We start from the raw sequence: 17,878 nt of genomic DNA, 5'->3' as shown, positions 1-17,878 counted from the left end.
TTAAAGGTGCATATTTTTGATTTACGTTTCTTAAAGGTGGTTTTTTTATTCGGGGTTTGTGAAAAGAGCTTAGTTTTCTATCTTTTAAAAACTAAATTTTTTCTTTCCCGTATCGATTGTCGTTCTACATATTAAAAAAATATACGATTTTCACAATTTTCTCTGCAATATTTATCTGAAACTAGTTATTTTAGCATGATTATGTAAAGCCTTTAAAAATGTTTTAGAATTTTATTGATTTTATGTTTGTAAATGATGAACTTTAAATGATGGAAAAAAATAATTTTCATTACTGCTCAGTTACTACCTGATTGTGATGCTTTTTTTTTTTTTTTTTTTTCTTGGAGAGTGTTTAAAAATATTTTGAGTGCTGAAAAATGCTTATTTTTTGTTTAAAAAAATCAGTTGATTTTTTTTAATTAATTGATTTAAATCATGCCAACCCTGAGTATGCTCAAAATAATTTTTTTTTTTCAATTTGCTTTTGATATGAATTTTGTATAATTTTTGATGAGTGAGCGCTTGATTCTATTCCACTCTCCATTTCAGTCTTCAGGTTTACACAGCAGCCATGGGGCAAAGTTCTTCCAGCAGTGCCTTGTGTGGATGCATCCAAACATTCCTTGGCTAAATCTTTATCCCAGGAGTGCCAATTCTTTCACCAAAAGTAAAAGGTAAGTTAAGAAATCTTATTTAATGATCAAAACTTTCCTCCATGTGGTAATACGAGTTTATTGATGAAAACCTCTGCCCTTTTCAGTTCCAGCATCATCTTAGATTCCTCTGCTGAAGAAAAGCTTCATTCTAGTTGGTAAGATTTTTTAAAGATATTGAATACTGATTGAGTGTGTATTTAAAATAATCTTCTTGAACAATCAAAAGTTTTGGATTTTTTTAATAATGATAATACATGGTGCTTTGCTTTTTTAAAAAAAGTGCTTAAGGGTGCTTATTTTTAATTTTAGTTTTTTAAAATCCCTTAAAGGTGCTTCTTTCATTGGGTGTTAAGTGCTTAATTTTTAAAATGCTTTTTCGAAAAGGGAATGCTGATTTTTGCCTTGTATTATGTAGAAATGTGCTTCTCTCGTTATTCTATTCAACGTTTTCACAATTCATTTCGGAGTACTGTCGCTTTCATATGTCGTTAGCATATGAAAGCGCCAATTACTTTACATGTTTGATGAAATACTTGCGAGTCTGCATGTGCGTCTACTGAGCTGGGTTCGGTGACATTCTAGCACTCTCATGGGGAACTCTGCTGCAATTTTCAAGATATTCTCCATTTCAGGCTTCATTTTCCACCTTCTGTAATTGAACCAAAAAATCTTTCGATTTCTTTATTTTGACTTGCATAATCAAGAAAAGAGATCTTTGCCAGAAACTAGTTATTTTATCATGTACAATTTTTGAAAATTATTTTGCATTTTGTTATTGTATATAGTGCTTAAAAATAGTGCTTAAGAAATAAAAATGCTTTAAAAGTACTTAAAAGGTGCTTATTTTTTGTTGAAAGATTTAGCTCCTCCCCTGGGTCATGTGACAAAATCAATGTATTGGTAAACTGTATGCAATCTAAACTATTTTTTTTATTTTCTTGCTATCTGCTTGTATCAAGGTTCTTTCTCTATAAGTAATAATAGCATGTATTTATCTTTTCTCAGGTGTGACAGTTTTCGTTCACTTTATCAACTTGTTAGATTGTACCAGTGTCCTTATTTTTATATGTGTGCCTCTAGCTTTACTGTCCTGTTCAGATGCGCAGGTGCAGGTTCCATCCCTGTCCTGCATGCTTTTATAACACCCACTTCAAAGGGTTTCAGGAAAGCTCTTTCTGAGGATGGTGAGATTTTTTTTTTTTTTTTTCCTTTTTAAAAAAATAAGTTTAGCTTGTAGAAATGTCTTTATAAAAATAGAGGATGTCCCAAAAAGAAGTGAACAGTTAAATATATGTAAAGGGACACAGTTGCACAAAAACAATTCTGCAGTTAGTCTGGCAGCTAGTGGATTCGTCTACCGCTGAGAATATTTTACAACAGTTGTCGAGATGGATTCAGAATTACTATGTAGACCAGATATTGCTGGAATTCAAACTCCAGTCACCTCGTTGGAAGGCAAACCCTCTATCCCTCTGATGCGTACATGAAACTGTCCATAAAATATGAATTGTTTTGAAAACTCTTCTGATAAACCATTCTAATTTTTATGTGTATTAGTAAAAATTTTAATTTCAATTGTTTCATAAATTTTAAAGCAATTCTTTAAAAACCAGGAAGTGAAATGTCAATAGATCAGTGAAAATGGACTAATGGAAAATGGACTAATGAAATCTTTTTGTTACTGGTCTTGTAGAATGTGAAATAAATCAGAGAAAAAATATTTAAAAAGGATGGCCTGTTTAAAAAATGGTAAATAATGAGTAATTTATATTGGAAAAATATTCATTCAATTGTTATTTAATTTCAATTGTTTCATAAATTTTAAAGCAATTCTTTAAAAATCAGGAAATGTCAATAGATCAGTGAAAATGGGTATGGACTGATGAAATCTTTTTGTTAATGGTCTTGTGAAATGTGAAATAAATAAGAGAAAAAATAATTTTTAAAAAGGATGGCCTGTTTAAAAAATGATAAATAATGAGTAATTTATATTGGAAAAATATTCATTCAATTGTTATTTAATTTCAATTGTTTCATAAATTTTAAAGCAATTCTTTAAAAATCAGGAAATGTCAATAGATCTGTGAAAATGGGTATGGACTAATGAAATCTTTTTGTTAATGATCTTGTGAAATGTGAAATATATAAGAGAAAAAATAATTTTTAAAAAGGATGGCCTGTTTAAAAAATGGTAAATAATGAGTAATTTATATTGGAAAAATATTCATTCAATTGTTATTTAATTTCAATTGTTTCATAAATTTTAAAGCAATTCTTTAAAAATCAGGAAATGTCAATAGATCAGTGAAAATGGGTATGGACTGATGAAATCTTTTTGTTAATGGTCTTGTGAAATAAATAAGAGAAAAAATAATTTTTAAAAAGGATGGCCTGTTTAAAAAATGATAAATAATGAGTAATTTATATTGGAAAAATATTCATTCAATTGTTCGTATTCTTAGGAATTACATTTTCAATGCCTTTCTGTCCCAATAAGGAATGCTCTAAGGATTCAGAATCTGGTTTTGAGGAACTTAATAGTGACAGCATGACAACTTCTAACTTTCTAGACGTAAAAGGAGAAGGGTATGATTGCATTTTACTTAAAAATTTGAATGTTTGTGCTTTTTTTTTTTTTTAAATGCCTGGGAGTTGAATTTGTTCCTTAATAGGTCATTGTACTGACACTCTGCGTAATTGGAAAACCCCTCTTCTAGCTTGAAAAATTTTTTATAACTGTTTTTAAAACTAATTTCCATAAATTTTTAAAAACATTGTAATTCCAAAATGTATAAATATTAGTTCAAATTGTCAAAAGATTTAATTTTTTTTAATTATTTATTTAACCAAAGCATGTTTAAATGTGTACTCAAATGTTTATTTTAAATATTATAAAACTAAGTAATCAAACTAATTTCCATAAATTTTGAAAAACATTGAAATTCCAAAATGTCTAGATATTAGTTCAAGTTGTCAAAAGTTTTAAGTTTTTTAATTATTTATTTAACTAAAGCATGTTTAAAATAAATGTGTTCTCAAAGGTACATTTTAAAAAGTAAGTAATCTATATTTTGTAAAAGAAAATGAAATTAATTTTTCCTCAGAGAAAGGTTACAATTAAATTTTTTTAATGAAGACAAAGTGTACAAAACACGGAATTGGTATTATTTTATAGGTTATGTACATTTCATTATTATTTTATGTAATTTACTGTACTTTGCTTTATTAAATTGAAGAAAGTTTTACATTCTTATAACTCTAAGGAATAAAGAAGCTTTTATAGTGAAAGATCTGTTTGACACAGTTCTTTAAACTGCAATTGTCCATAAATCACAATAACTGCGGGTGTAAATGATGGAAATTATACTTAAGAAACTTTTTGTAACTAAGCAAGAACTATCAGTATTTGATGTTATTTGTTTAATTATATACTAAGAGGTTACAATTTCAAATTCTAAGAAAATTAAAACTGGTAGATTTCTTTGCCATTAGTTGTAATGCTCTAGATTTTTTTTTCTGTACATAATAAATACCTAAGCGCATATTTTTGCAAAGTAATTTTATAAAAATATATTTGGAAAAATTTTAAGATAGATCTATTCCAGACTAATATTGTCATGTTTAGAAGATAAGCATATACCGTGAACTCTCGCTTTTGCAACATCCGATACAACAATAACGCCCTCTATTACAATAATGCATCGTTGTCTCGACGAATTTGCATGTGTACAGGGTATCCGCGCACCTGGAAAGTCATGGAAAGAAATTAATTTCGGTATTGAACAAAATTTGTCATGAAATGTCATGAGTTTAACTATTTTTTTAAGAAAATCATGAAAAGTCATGGATTAATGTCGCCGAAAAATATAATTTTCAAAATGGAATTTACCTCTCTCCCCCCAATTTCATAGAGTTCCGAATATCTGAATAAGTAACAAAATCCCCACTCTCAGTCATATTTGATTAAAATATAAAATGTTTTTTATCGTGTTCTTTAAAAATTACTGTATTCTTTCAAAAAATGAAAGAAAAAACATCATTTCTAGAGCGAATTATCTTTTAAACTTCTGTGATTTCAGAATTTTTGTTCTTATTTATTTATTTTTATTTTATCAATTTAAAATTTGCATTGGCGAATTTTTTTATTCCTAAATGAGAACAGAAAAATCAGGAGTATTTCTTTCCTTTCCGATGAACAAGAAAAGTATCTTTAGGATATAATTCTGCAGAAGAAAAATATTTGCTTTTGTTTGTTTTTTTCAGCTATTTTATTGCTTCAACTCTTTCTTTACTCTGTTTTTAAAATCTATAAATCTGAAATGCAGAGTATAACAGTTTTGGCTATACCTATCATTTCAGCGAATGCTATTATAATGCTTTCTTAAATTTATTGTTGTGTTTTTGTCGGAGAAAATAGGAACTTCGTTAAGTCATGAAAAATTATTGGAAATAATCATGAAAGGTCATGAATTTGAAAATCTGAAATGTACCAGATACCCTGTATGTATTAATGTCAAGTTCCTCTCAATATTGCGATGTTCTCTGACGTAATAAACCCCTGTAAAACGATTTTTTTTTCAACTTTCATCCTTATTTTTCCCATTTATTATTGGTTTTCAAATAATGTAAAAAATTTTATTTTATCATATTTTGCCTTTTTTTCTGGTCTTTTTTGACAAGAGAAAAAATGTACTGATTATGTACAAATCTCTTTTTTTTTCTTTCTTTTTTTTTTTTTAAATACACTACAGTGAATGGTTTTTGTATTCAGATTTCAATGCCCCATCCTTGACATACCTAGACCATCCCTAGACCTTCTATTAGAATTGCCTCCCTTATCTCTAAAGAGGTTACTGATTTTATATTTACCTATCTGATTTCATATTTAACCATAATTAATACTCTGCAAATTAAAGTTTTATATAATATATAAATAGATTTATATTTAATTCTTATAGAACATTAAAATTTTAAAAAAAAATCTTATTGTGTCCCCAAAATGTGTAAGCCCTCGTTATAACAATCTATTTATTTTGTCTAAAAATATTGTAGCGAGATTTTACTGTATATGTCTCAAATGATCTTATTACACAAAATTCTGTAGAACAAAAGGCCTTGCATTTCAAAATTTAGTTTTTAAAAATTTTTCTGCTATATTTATTGATGTAAAAATTAAATTTATTGTGGGCTTTCTTTTCTGGGACTTTTCTTCTTAAAAAGATTCTGCACCCCCTATTCTGTAATATTTTTGTTTTATTTTGAATTTTTTAGTTATAGTAATGCTGAAGCCCAAAGCTTATATGTTTGCGATCATGATAATTTTTCTCTCAAACTCAGTTTTATGGTCTTATATTCTTTCTAGGTCAGATAATGAAGATGATATTGATCCCATTGAAGATGATGAAACTGATACATGGCTAGAAAGTTTGGGGTTGAGTCAAGAAAACTTTCCTTCTTTTAATAAAAGCAAAAGGTGCTTTTCTTTTTTTAATTATCTAAATTTGAGTTAATTTTTATGTCATTTATAATAGCTGCTTCTGAGTACCCTAGCATGCATTTATTAAGCAAAACAATGTAAATAAAGGCACATAAATTTAAATTGTTTTGCTTTATCTTCATTTGAATTTAATGTATTTTTTAAAACATAATCATTAAATTTTAGATTTACATTACAGAGCTTTCTTTCAATTTTTTAATCAGTTGACAAAAATCTAAATATTCTACACTTTCTTCATCTTAATTTTTTTATACATTTTTAAGTATTTTACTTTATAGAAAAAAAATCTAATTATAAATTACACTTGTGCCTCTTTAGGGACTTGTGAATGAACTATTAAGATTTATTAGTCATTGATATTTTAGACCAGTGGTTGAATCTTCTTCAACTTCTACTGCTGTAAAGCACTGAAATATTTATAGAATAATTTTATTTTATAACCGGCATTGAATGGCCTATCCATTTTTTGAGTTTATGGCAGGGTGGGGGTTCTGGACTTCTTGAACTTGTTTTGGATAGGACACGTGGGTTTTACTTTTTTAAACTGTTTGAATGTGTCCAAAACCTTGAACGTTGGTGAAAGATAAAAATTCTATATGCGTAATCATTGTACACATAATAAATACATTTATTAATAAATATTGGATACTTTTTATACAATTTGCTTTAACTTATTAAATGAAAATAATATAATGTAATAGGAAAAGATTTATAACTTTTGAAGCTCCACAATTCAATGAGCAACTAAAGTCAATACATTATCCTTTATATACCAATAAATAATGCTTTAATACTGATAAATTATGTTTTTACATAAGGATGAATAAAGCGATATTTAAAATAATAATGAACGTTTTTCATAAAGCAAAAACCTTTCTTCATTTCTCTTGTTCAAAAATTAACATTTTATTTTTCACAGTATTTTTGTTTTAAATTGTGACATAATTTAAATAAAAGGGTTTTAGACAGGATGGTTCAAACCGTGGGTTCTGCCCTAAACCTTGCCGACTCTAATTTATGGCTATTAATGTTCAACTCTGTAGTCTTATAATTTTGAACACAACCCAGAAGACAAGGATATTGGGATAAACAACAATTCTGAGAAATTTTTCATAGAAAAACTATGAAACCAATAGCAAGGGGATTCTAATTAATCATTGAGGTTTAACTTCAGGACTGTTTTCGCAGGGGTCTGTCTTGGGCAAATTAATTACCATTTAGCCGTACCTTCACAAATTCAACTTTAAGAAAAACGGTAGCTTCATGAAATACTTTTTCTTAAAATTTTATATTTGTATCCCGTAAGAAACGATAAATCCATATTTTTGCGTTGATTTTTTAATATCTTTTTTAATTTTCACAAAATAAGTACCTCTCAGAAAAACCTAGACAGACCCCTGGGTTGTTCAATCCAGGAGCTTTTACAGCGTAATTTGAAATTTAATTTTATTCATGTAATTTTTTTCAGGCGTGATGAAAGGGATAAACTGGATCACAAGCCTGAATCTTTAGTGTATGTGGAAGACTCTGAAACGCAAGCTCTTGTAAATTTCTTATTGAATTCTGGGCTGTGCATTTCTAAGATTGGACCAATGGCCGGTATTCCTCCTACTTTATTGGCACCTACAGCATTTCTTGGTGGGACTTTGCAGTCTTTGAAGGTAGTTTTTACCCATTCCTTAGTCATTTCTTTTTTTTTTTGGTGGCATATTATTATATTGTTACACAATAAAGTTGAATCTCCTACCAGTGCTGCAAACTTCGAAACCCTTTCAAACTTTATTCATTTAAAAGCAGTGTTCGCCAAGTGGGCCCACTTTTAAAAAACCTGCCCTGGTATTATTGGGTAGGTTTTTTTTAAAAAATTGTTTTTATTAAAACTTATTGATGCACACTTAATTTTTATATAATTTATTGTACTGCATAAATTTGTCAAATAGAGTTGCAGGCTTTACACGATAAAGTTTTTAATATTTGTAAAGTAAAAGAAACTCGAATTTATGATTTTATATTACTAATTTAAAACTTTAACCGAGTTTTTTCAAAAAGTAATATTTTAATAAAATTAAATCAAATCGAAATTTTAATAATATAGTCTGAATGATAAATTTTTCAGATGTAGTTGTATGATTTATATATTACTAAACAGATTATTATTATTAATTTATATGTTTAGAGAAATTGAAAAGAAACAAAAAAAATTTGAAAAGAAACAAAATAAAAATATGGAAGACCATTAAGTATTTATTTCAGTTTTTTATTAAAGTTAAACGTCAGATGAAATTTTATTTTTTTACTGATAAATTTGTAATAGGTAATATATATATATATATATATATATATATATATATATATATATATATATATATATATATATATATATATATATATATATATATGTTTTATAAATATAGTAAATAACTGTGTGTGAAAAAAAAAAGATAATTAAACTTTTTTTTCACTGTTGTTGCATTCATATTTTATAATGCTTGAGTTAAAAATTGTAAAATGTTATGTATTTAACAATAAAGAAGATTCAAATATGTATTTTATATGAACTTTTTGGATTTATTTCTATTTTTAAGCTTATACAACTCTATTTAATAAATAAAAATATTTACACAGTAAAGCTTTAATGTTAATGAGCACTAAATGAAAAAACCCAATTTCCCCCGTCTTTTTACAAAAAATCCAAGTGGGTTTGAGTTTCTCCGAAAGAACCCAGGTTTAAAAATGACTTATGAAATCCACTTTGTATAATCTCAGAACAAATGGCTCGAAAGGGGAAAAAATCTTATATAATTTTTGTTTCTTTTTTAAAAAAAAACTTAATTATTGTGATGTATTTGTGTAATAAATTTTTGTGGTCTATGATAAATTTTTATAAATAATTCAAAAGAATAACATCTTAATAAAATATAGAAACGTATTTTACGTTAAATTATTTTTATAATATTTTTTATTTTCTGTTTCTGAAATTGCATCTGAAAATAGTAATTGATATTAGAATTTCAATTTACTTTACTGATAAAAAAAATGATATCAAGTGTAAAATGATATGTCCATACAAAAAAAATTTCATATAGATTTGGAACATTTCATTATAATTTAACTATAGTATTTATTTTGAGACCACTTAAATGACTAAGTTACATGTGAAATTTGGACCCGTATGTTTTATTCTTGTCAAAACTTGAAAAATGCATACAACCATCCAGTAAAAAAGAAACTATGGTAGCAGGGTTAATGATTTTTCTTTACAAATATCAGTCAAAATTCTGATAAACTGAATTAATAATGTTAAATACTATTAAAAAAGGATATTATAATTAAGTTCTTAATTATTCTAACTAAAATGGTTTAAAATAATTATTATGCACTAATCACTAGAGAAATGAAATCTTTTTTTTTTTTTTTTCAATTCAAGTTTAATACTTTCATGAATTTCTAAATACCCAATTTCAAAATCCCAATTGTCAGTTAGATATCAAATGAAAAATAAATTATTTCATATTAGAAAATATTGAATTGCTCTTGACTTGGCGTAAGTCTTTCTTCGATATTTATCTACACAAACTACTTGTATAATGAATTTTAAAAGTGTTTGTCTTTAAGTAAATGTAAAGTTAAATTGGTATTATTGTAATATGTTTATTAATTAGCTAATTATTCTGCACATATCTAACCGAAAGTTATAATTTTGCCTTTTTAAAGTTGTGCCTCACCCACATATTCATATATTACCCTGTATATTCTGAGTAAAAGCTTCAATATCATAATCAGACTTTTAAAAAAAATTCTTAAGAATACATTTATAAGTTATGTGAAATAAAAAATATTAGTTGAAATTTAAATTAATGATTATTATTGTGATGCCACAATTGGCATTATATATTTCCTAGCTCTTAAAATATCTTTATAACTTACTTAACTTACTTTTTTTCAACCATTATTAATCAAATTATATTTAAATTAAATCATTGAGTTAATCTTTATAAAAGCGAACATAAAATATTTTATTCTTTTCTTATCACTCATTGTAACGGCTAACTTTTTATTTCAATACTAATGTAGACTCATTAATTCACTGCCACGCCTAATCGAGAAAAAAATCTATTTATATCTCTTAATTATTAATTTCTTATCGCAAATATGTATATTTTCAAACCTAATATGTATTATGGGGGGTTGACTTTATTTTGGCTATGTTATATTTTGATAATTTGCCAATTTTGGATCTCTTCTCCATGCTGCTGTGTCCGTTAGGAACAAATCCATTCACTTTCAATTTCGCATTTGTGGCAGCTGGGGGTGCCCTTTCGAGCACCACTATAATATATATATATATATATGAAAGGGTAGCAGTCATGGTGAGTGATGTTAGGCCACGCAGATAGCAGTTGGAAGGCAAAAAATATTTTATTAACTTCACATAGTATATTTAAGACATTTTCTAGCAAAGGCGGAGCTCCAAATCGCACTCAAAAACTGTGTGCTTAAGTTTTTATCTTAGGGAAAGTAGCAAAGGAATTTCCCTCTATTTTGTTATATTTGAGGGGAAAAGGGAAGTGATAAGGATTACTATTGGTTTATGAAAGAAATCGCGCGTTCCCACACAAAGCAAGGGAAATATGTCCTGCTCTTAATTAAATGCATAGTTGAGCCAAAAATAGATTTAAGAACAGGATGTGGCTTTTAAAAGTGTGAGAAAGTATTTCAAATAGAATAATTAATTAGGAATAAAGCTTATAACGTCGTTGCCGAGTGGAAGGATTAAAACAGGTCATAGGTCGGGAAGGAGGGTACAAAATTTATTTATTAATTATTAGATAAGAGCAGTCATGAGAATGAGTGAAAGTGCACATGAAAAGTTGCGCTCCTTGGTTATATGTTAGGGAAAATCTTGCAAAGTAAAATCCGTAATATGTCTTAATTTAGGGAAAGAGGGAAATCTTAGTAGTTGCTATTGGTTTATGAAATAGATCGAATGGAAAAAAAAAATGCTTTTTTCAAATAAGTAAAAAATATATAAATATAAAAGGAAAGAAAATAATCGAATGAAGTTTTAGGAGATGCCGGCGTTGCTCGTGAAACAGATATCCTGCCGACTTGAAAGGGTAGCAGTCATGGTGAGTGATGTTAGGCCACGCAGATAGCAGTTGGAAGGCAAAAAATATTTTATTAACTTCACATAGTATATTTAAGACATTTTCTAGCAAAGGCGGAGCTCCAAATCGCACTCAAAAACTGTGTGCTTAAGTTTTTATCTTAGGGAAAGTAGCAAAGGAATTTCCCTCTATTTTGTTATATTTGAGGGGAAAAGGGAAGTGATAAGGATTACTATTGGTTTATGAAAGAAATCGCGCGTTCCCACACAAAGCAAGGGAAATATGTCCTGCTCTTAATTAAATGCATAGTTGAGCCAAAAATAGATTTAAGAACAGGATGTGGCTTTTAAAAGTGTGAGAAAGTATTTCAAATAGAATAATTAATTAGGAATAAAGTAGGAGTTGTTTTATAGCAAAGAAACTAACATAAAAAGATTAATAGAAGCTTTTTATGTTACATATATATATATATATATATATATATATATATATATATATATATATATATATATATATATATATATATATATATATAATAGCAATCACTGCCTCTACAATTATTTTTAAAAAATCTGGTTATTTAAATCGAGATTTGAAATAATTGATAAATTGTATGGTAGGATTAATGTGACTTAAAATAAAAAGAGAGGACTGCAATTTATGCATATACATACATTTATTTAACTCGTGTAAAATTTTCATTTGCAGATCCGTCATGGCAAAGTGAAAAGTGGGTCGAAAGAGATGGAGTCGGTGGAAGTGACAGGTCCCATCCTACCGAACACCCTTCATTCTCTGTGTTCCCTCTTCAGCGGAACTCAAGAAGAGTTTTCTGCCGTCGTGTCCTCGGACACCCACACCACCGCCTTCTCCAAGGTCAATCCCCACTCCCCCATCCTCCCCTGTATATTTGCAAAGAACAATCTGACCGACTGTGGCCTGCCGGAGACCTTCCTCAACCAAATGTGTGCCAAGACTGAAGTGGCTGCAATCACTTCTGTTACATGGAAAGATGGACTATTCTCATGGAATTGAAAACTTTGTTTTATACATTTACGGAAATAATATATTATTTATTAGATTGCTACAATGGTTTTTATTATTCGTATTTTATTCTGTTTTGAAATTAAAATGTATTTAAACACTTTATAAAGACCTGGGAAGTATGCTTTCCAAGAACTTCATAAATTTTTTTTTAATGTGGATGGTAAGAAAGGTTTATGTCTTGTTCTTTATAGCGGGTGACTTTTGAAAATCCCACCCACCTTCATACACACACAAAAATGGTCTTAAAACAGGGTGCGTAGCATTTTTAAAAAGTGCTTAAAGGTACTTATTTTTGATTTACGTTTTTTAAAAGCCCTTAAAGGTGCTTTTTTTATTCAGGGTTTGTAATAAGTGCTTAATTTTCCATTTTTTAAAAAGATATTTTTTCCTTTGACAAATTGTCTTTATAATTTACAAAAAAATGATTTTCCTAATTTTCTCTTCAGAGCTGAGATAGTTCAGGGGATAGAAGGTTAGCCTTCCAATGAGGTGAGCCGGGTTCCAATCCCTACTGTTCGATGACTGGTCGATTCGAATCAGCAGCAGACCGCAGTGTTGACGTAAAATATCATCAGTGGTAGACGGATTATGGATTGGAGTCCCTTTGCCGTCAGGCTAACCTAGGGCAATTCTCATAGTCTTTTACATGTAACCCAAATGCAGGTTAGTTCCATCAAAAAGTCCTCCACGAAGGCCAGTTTCTCACAATACTTGATCCAGCAGTTTTCCTTGTCTTCTGGATTAGGCTAAAAATTACAAGGCTGCGGAGTTGAACATTAGCAGTTGTAAACCCAAAAATTGGGTCTACTGTTCAACGACGGTTATAAAATAATATAAAATTTTCTCTGCACTATTTATCATTTGTTTTCGAAACAATTTTGAATTTTATTGATTTTATGCTTTAAAAGAACTTAAAACGATAGAATTTTTTTTTTTTTTTTAATTACCGCACAAATCCTAGTTATTTCTTTTAAAGTGATTGCAAATATTTTTTGAGTGCTTGAAAAGTACTTAAAAGGTGCTTATTTTTGTTGAAAGATTTGAATATGCACCCTGTAATAAGCTAAATGAATTACTTTTTATAAATCAACCTCAATCCCAAAAATATTTCAATGTCACATTATTATGAAAAAAATGACCCTAAAAAGAGTTAAGGTGGGATGGCAAGTTTCTTCCACATCAGAAGATACTGCCCCGGAAGAAATAGGTTTCTACGAACCCAAGTGAAGGAAACACTTCTTTCAACAAAAAAAAAGTTTCTTCCACTATTAAAACAATTTATAAACAGTTTAATGGTTCATAGGGATGACCTCAAATATTGAAATAATTAGTGCAGATCATATTGTAAGTTTCAAAATTAGATACAAAAACTTTTCTAATTAAAATTTAACTTTTTTTTGTTGACGAATTTGTATTCCTTAACCTCAAAATTAGATAGATAGCTGCAATCTGGGAAAAATGGCCCAAATAGTTTGGTCAAAAGAGCTATCCAAAGTTTGAAAACCCTTTTTGCTAATTTTTCCTTTGACATATTGCGCTATATCGCAAGAACTTTTTAAGTGAATCTAAACTTCTTTGCATGCGAACATAAAATTGATAAAATCTAAAAATTTTTATTGGTAAATACCATTAACAAACTATTTATCTATGAATTGTTTTGAGTACTGATACGTAACAGCATTTGATTATGGAAATTATTATGCCATTTCCAATTGTGAGAGCTATGTGTAATTTAAAAGCAATACAATAAAATTTTACTATGCTCTTTAATGTAAAACATGGGAGAAAAAAAAACCATATTTGATTAAATTTCTAAAAGTATTGATTTAGTTTTAACTAATTTAAAAATGATTTTTAAATAACTTGAAAATTATCACTATCATTTAAACTGAGTTAACATTTTGTTGAATGTTTCTTTTTTAAAAGAGAATTTCTTGCATTGGGTTCTAAGGCATTTTTTTCATGATTTTTTCCACATTAAAAGAAATGTACCATCTCTATTACTAAGAATGTAATTTTATATGGCAGTATCAAAATTTGATAGAAAACGGTCGAATAGTTTCCGAGAAATAAATTTTTTAAACTTGTATAGCTAAAATTCCATTTTTTAGAAACTATTCATGTTGGGGCCGGGATAGCCTGGTCGGTAGGGCGCTGGGCCCATATCCAAGAGGTCGTGGGTTCGATCCTCGCCGGCCGAAGACTCCCCGTGTAGTAAATGGTGACTGATGCACGTTAAATCTGTCGAGTCTCAAAGTCCTCCATGTTCCCACAACAAATCAACACCTCTGGGGGTACTGATCCAGGAGTTTCCTTGTCTCCTGGATTGGCTCAAAATTACAAAGCTACGGAGTTGAACGTAAGTAGTCGTAAACCCATGAAATTGGGTCGGTTATAAAATAAAATAAAAAACTATTCATGTTGGGCCAGTTCCGCAGTGGACTGATCGTTAAGACACGGTTTCCAGCAGATCACTGAAGTCAAGCCTCACAGGCTGCGGTGAGTGGCCACTTGGATCAGTCTGCATAGGGACTCGGGGTATAAAGTATTGGTCCTCCTTAAACTGTTCTACCGTTAAGTGCTGGACTTCTCATGCAGGTTGTCAGGCTACCAAGGTGACGGTGCCATCCCCTCTGCAGAGGATCAAAATTGTGATGGCTTGTCATCGGATCATTCTCATGGATGTTTCCCAGACCGTCGCCAATAGACCATTGTGCAGCTCTAGTGCGACGTCAAATGAACTACAACTGCATTCATGTCGGACTGGAATAGCCTGGTTGGTAGGGCGCTGGGTTCAGATTAAAAAAGGCAGGGATGCTACGCCTGCGCCATTTGCGACAAACTGAGACAAAACGGCATAACTGCGCCATTTTGCGACATTCAGCTTAGTTTCTGCCAAAGCTGCGCCATTCTGAGACAAAACGTCCAAAATTTGGCAAACCTGAATTCAGTTTCAAATATTAATCCGCATTGCCGTGAGTCATTGGAGATCATTTTGCCGTTCACGTCTCCACGGGATGAAAGACTTCCACGAAAAAGCGGAAATCCGCTTTTCTCTCCCAATTTTTAAAATTTTCGGCCATGTTCCAAAAACTAAAATTTTTAGGGAGTCCAATTAGAGAAACCCAAGCCGCCGGAACGATAGTCGGATTCCCGCGACTTCCGCTATAGAGTGGAAAGGAGTCTAAGCGTTTCGTTTCGACCACCGATATTTGATTTTTTTTTTCGTTTGGCTGATTTTCGGAATTTTAAATATAAGGAACTGCGCTGGAATATGCTAAAAGCACGATTTTTAATCAGACGATTTTAATATCAATCATCGATTTTCGTATTTAACTGATTTAAAACTTATGTGTTGCGATTTTTTTTACGCTGTTTAAAAATCGTACTAGCAATTCCTATTCACTCAATTTAAAAATTCAATATCGCGATCTGTATTCTCGTGAGTTTAAAATCCAACGTCGCGATTCGTATTCACGCATTTTTAAATCCAATATTGCGATTCGTTATCACGCAGTTGTAATATCAGATCTCGTTTTTCGTATTTGTACGCTATTTAAAAATTACTCATTGCTATTCGTATTCACGTGATCTAAAAATTATTCATCGTGATTCTTATTTACGCGATTTAAAAATTCAATATCGCTATTTGTATTTTCGCGTTTTTGTAATCCAACAGCGCTATTCTTATTCACGCGATTTTAAAATCCAACCGCACGATTCATATTCACGCGATTTTAAAATCCAACCGCACGATTCATATTCACGCGATTTTAAAATCCAATATCGTGATTTGTGTTTTTTAAATCCAGCTGCGCGATTCATATTCACGTGATTTTATAATCCAAAATCGTGATTCATATTCACGCGATTTTGAAATCCAATATCGTGATTTGTATTTTCGTGTTTTTAAAATCCAACAGCGTGATTCATATTCACATGATTTTATAATCCAAAATCGCGATTCATATTCATGCGATTTTAAAATCCAACCGCACGATTCATGTTCACTCGATTTTAAAATCCAATATCGTGATTCATATTCACGCGATTTTGAAATCCAATATCGCGATTCATATTCACGCGATTTTAAAATCCAAAATCGCGATTCATATTCACGCTATTTTAAAATCCAATATCGTGATTCATATTCACACGATTTTGTAATCCAATATCGTGATTCATATTCACGCGATTTTAAAACCCAAAAACGCAATTCATATTCACACAATTTTAAAATCCAGTATCACGATTCTAGAAAGAAGTAGAATTAAGTTTTTTCTTGAATTAGTTACTGTAAAGATGTGATATATTTTTCTACAGTTGTTGCATTTAAACAATTACTAAGTGCATTCATAATCACATTTTATGATTGTATATTTAGCTTTATAAATTAAAAGAACATAGTCAACTAACTGATCTTGTGAATGCAAGAAGGTACAATCTACTAGTCAATTCCAATTAACTAAAAAGTTTACTTTTATACTTAATAAAGGATGCAAGTCATTTTAGAAAGAAAATTATATTTATATGTGTCTTTTTAAATTGTTTATAATAGTTTTTATATATTTCTGTTTTGATATAAAAATGTATATATGCTAATTTTTGGCTATTAAAGTGCTCCCTAAAATTTTCTTGAAAAATTCCTACCTAAAATATTTCAAAATTTCACTGCACCTCCTGAATTCTATCAAAGAGTGTTTTTTTTTGTGTTATTTGCATTTTCTTAAACTCTCATTATTTAATTACTGAATTTCTCTTTTAATTATTGAAATCTGTAGACCTTCCATTGTAACTGAATAGTTATATATTTTGAAATGAAATTTGAGCTCAAAATAAAATGGGTATTTTCCCTTTTGAATTACTGAAACTAAATAGATATTTCTTTTTAGAAAGTTAACACCATTATATTTTAAAAAATAAGAAAGTTAAAATTTACTTTGTAAAATTCTGGAACAGATACTATCCATTGGCATAAATGATAAATGCAATATATATGAAAACAACAGAGTCCATAAAACAATTTTGTGGACTCTTATAATCAATCATATGCAGGTTTTTTAAAATCCTAGCAATAGTGAATGTATGTATAATTGTAGTACTCCTAGTATGCTATTAATGGTTTTATGGATCCTGAAAATTATCTTTATATTGTTATCAAACTGATTAATAATCATTTTTGCTGAGATAAACTGAGTGAAAAAAATAATTTTAGCTGAGACAAACTGAGCCAAAAAGAGATTTTAACTGAGACGAAATGCAATTTCTGGTGAGACAATTTGATATTTTGCGAGTAGCATCCCTGAAAAGGTCGTAGGTTCGATCTCCTCCGGCCTGAGACTCCCTGTGTTGTAAATAATGACTGATGCATGTTAAATCTGTTGAGTCACAAAGTCCTCCATGTTCCCATAACAAATCATACCTCTGGGGGTATTGGTCAAGGAATTTACTTGTCTTCTGGATTGGTTCAAAATTACAAGGCTACGGAGTCGAACATTAGTAGTCGTAAACCCAAAATTGGGTCGAATTCCATCGAAAAAAGGTAAGCTTTTTCAACGGAAAAACATTTT

The 17,878-nt window shown here is 29.6% G+C and overlaps 1 protein-coding gene across 2 annotated transcripts in view; it reads left to right on the top strand.

Annotated features, from left to right (window-relative positions):
• The window catches only part of hd (humpty dumpty), a 30,476-nt gene extending 18,125 nt beyond the window's left edge, over positions 1-12,351 (top strand). For both annotated transcript variants that reach the window (XM_016053001.5, XM_087158218.1), the window contains exons 6-12: positions 550-674; positions 761-811; positions 1,662-1,840; positions 3,119-3,242; positions 6,019-6,129; positions 7,622-7,814; positions 11,970-12,351. In XM_016053001.5, the coding sequence (XP_015908487.3) occupies positions 550-674; positions 761-811; positions 1,662-1,840; positions 3,119-3,242; positions 6,019-6,129; positions 7,622-7,814; positions 11,970-12,296 (1,110 nt within the window). In that variant the 3' untranslated portion in view covers positions 12,297-12,351. The remainder of the gene's footprint in view (positions 1-549; positions 675-760; positions 812-1,661; positions 1,841-3,118; positions 3,243-6,018; positions 6,130-7,621; positions 7,815-11,969) is intronic.
• Positions 12,352-17,878: the final 5,527 nt, after the last annotated feature.

Source organism: Parasteatoda tepidariorum, chromosome 2 (genome assembly GCF_982258835.1).
Source record: "Parasteatoda tepidariorum strain Cologne lab strain chromosome 2, Ptep-v5.0, whole genome shotgun sequence".
Taxonomy (NCBI): domain Eukaryota; kingdom Metazoa; phylum Arthropoda; class Arachnida; order Araneae; family Theridiidae; genus Parasteatoda; species Parasteatoda tepidariorum.
Note: the sequence above shows the minus strand (reverse complement) of the source record. Positions and strands in the feature narration are given on the sequence as shown.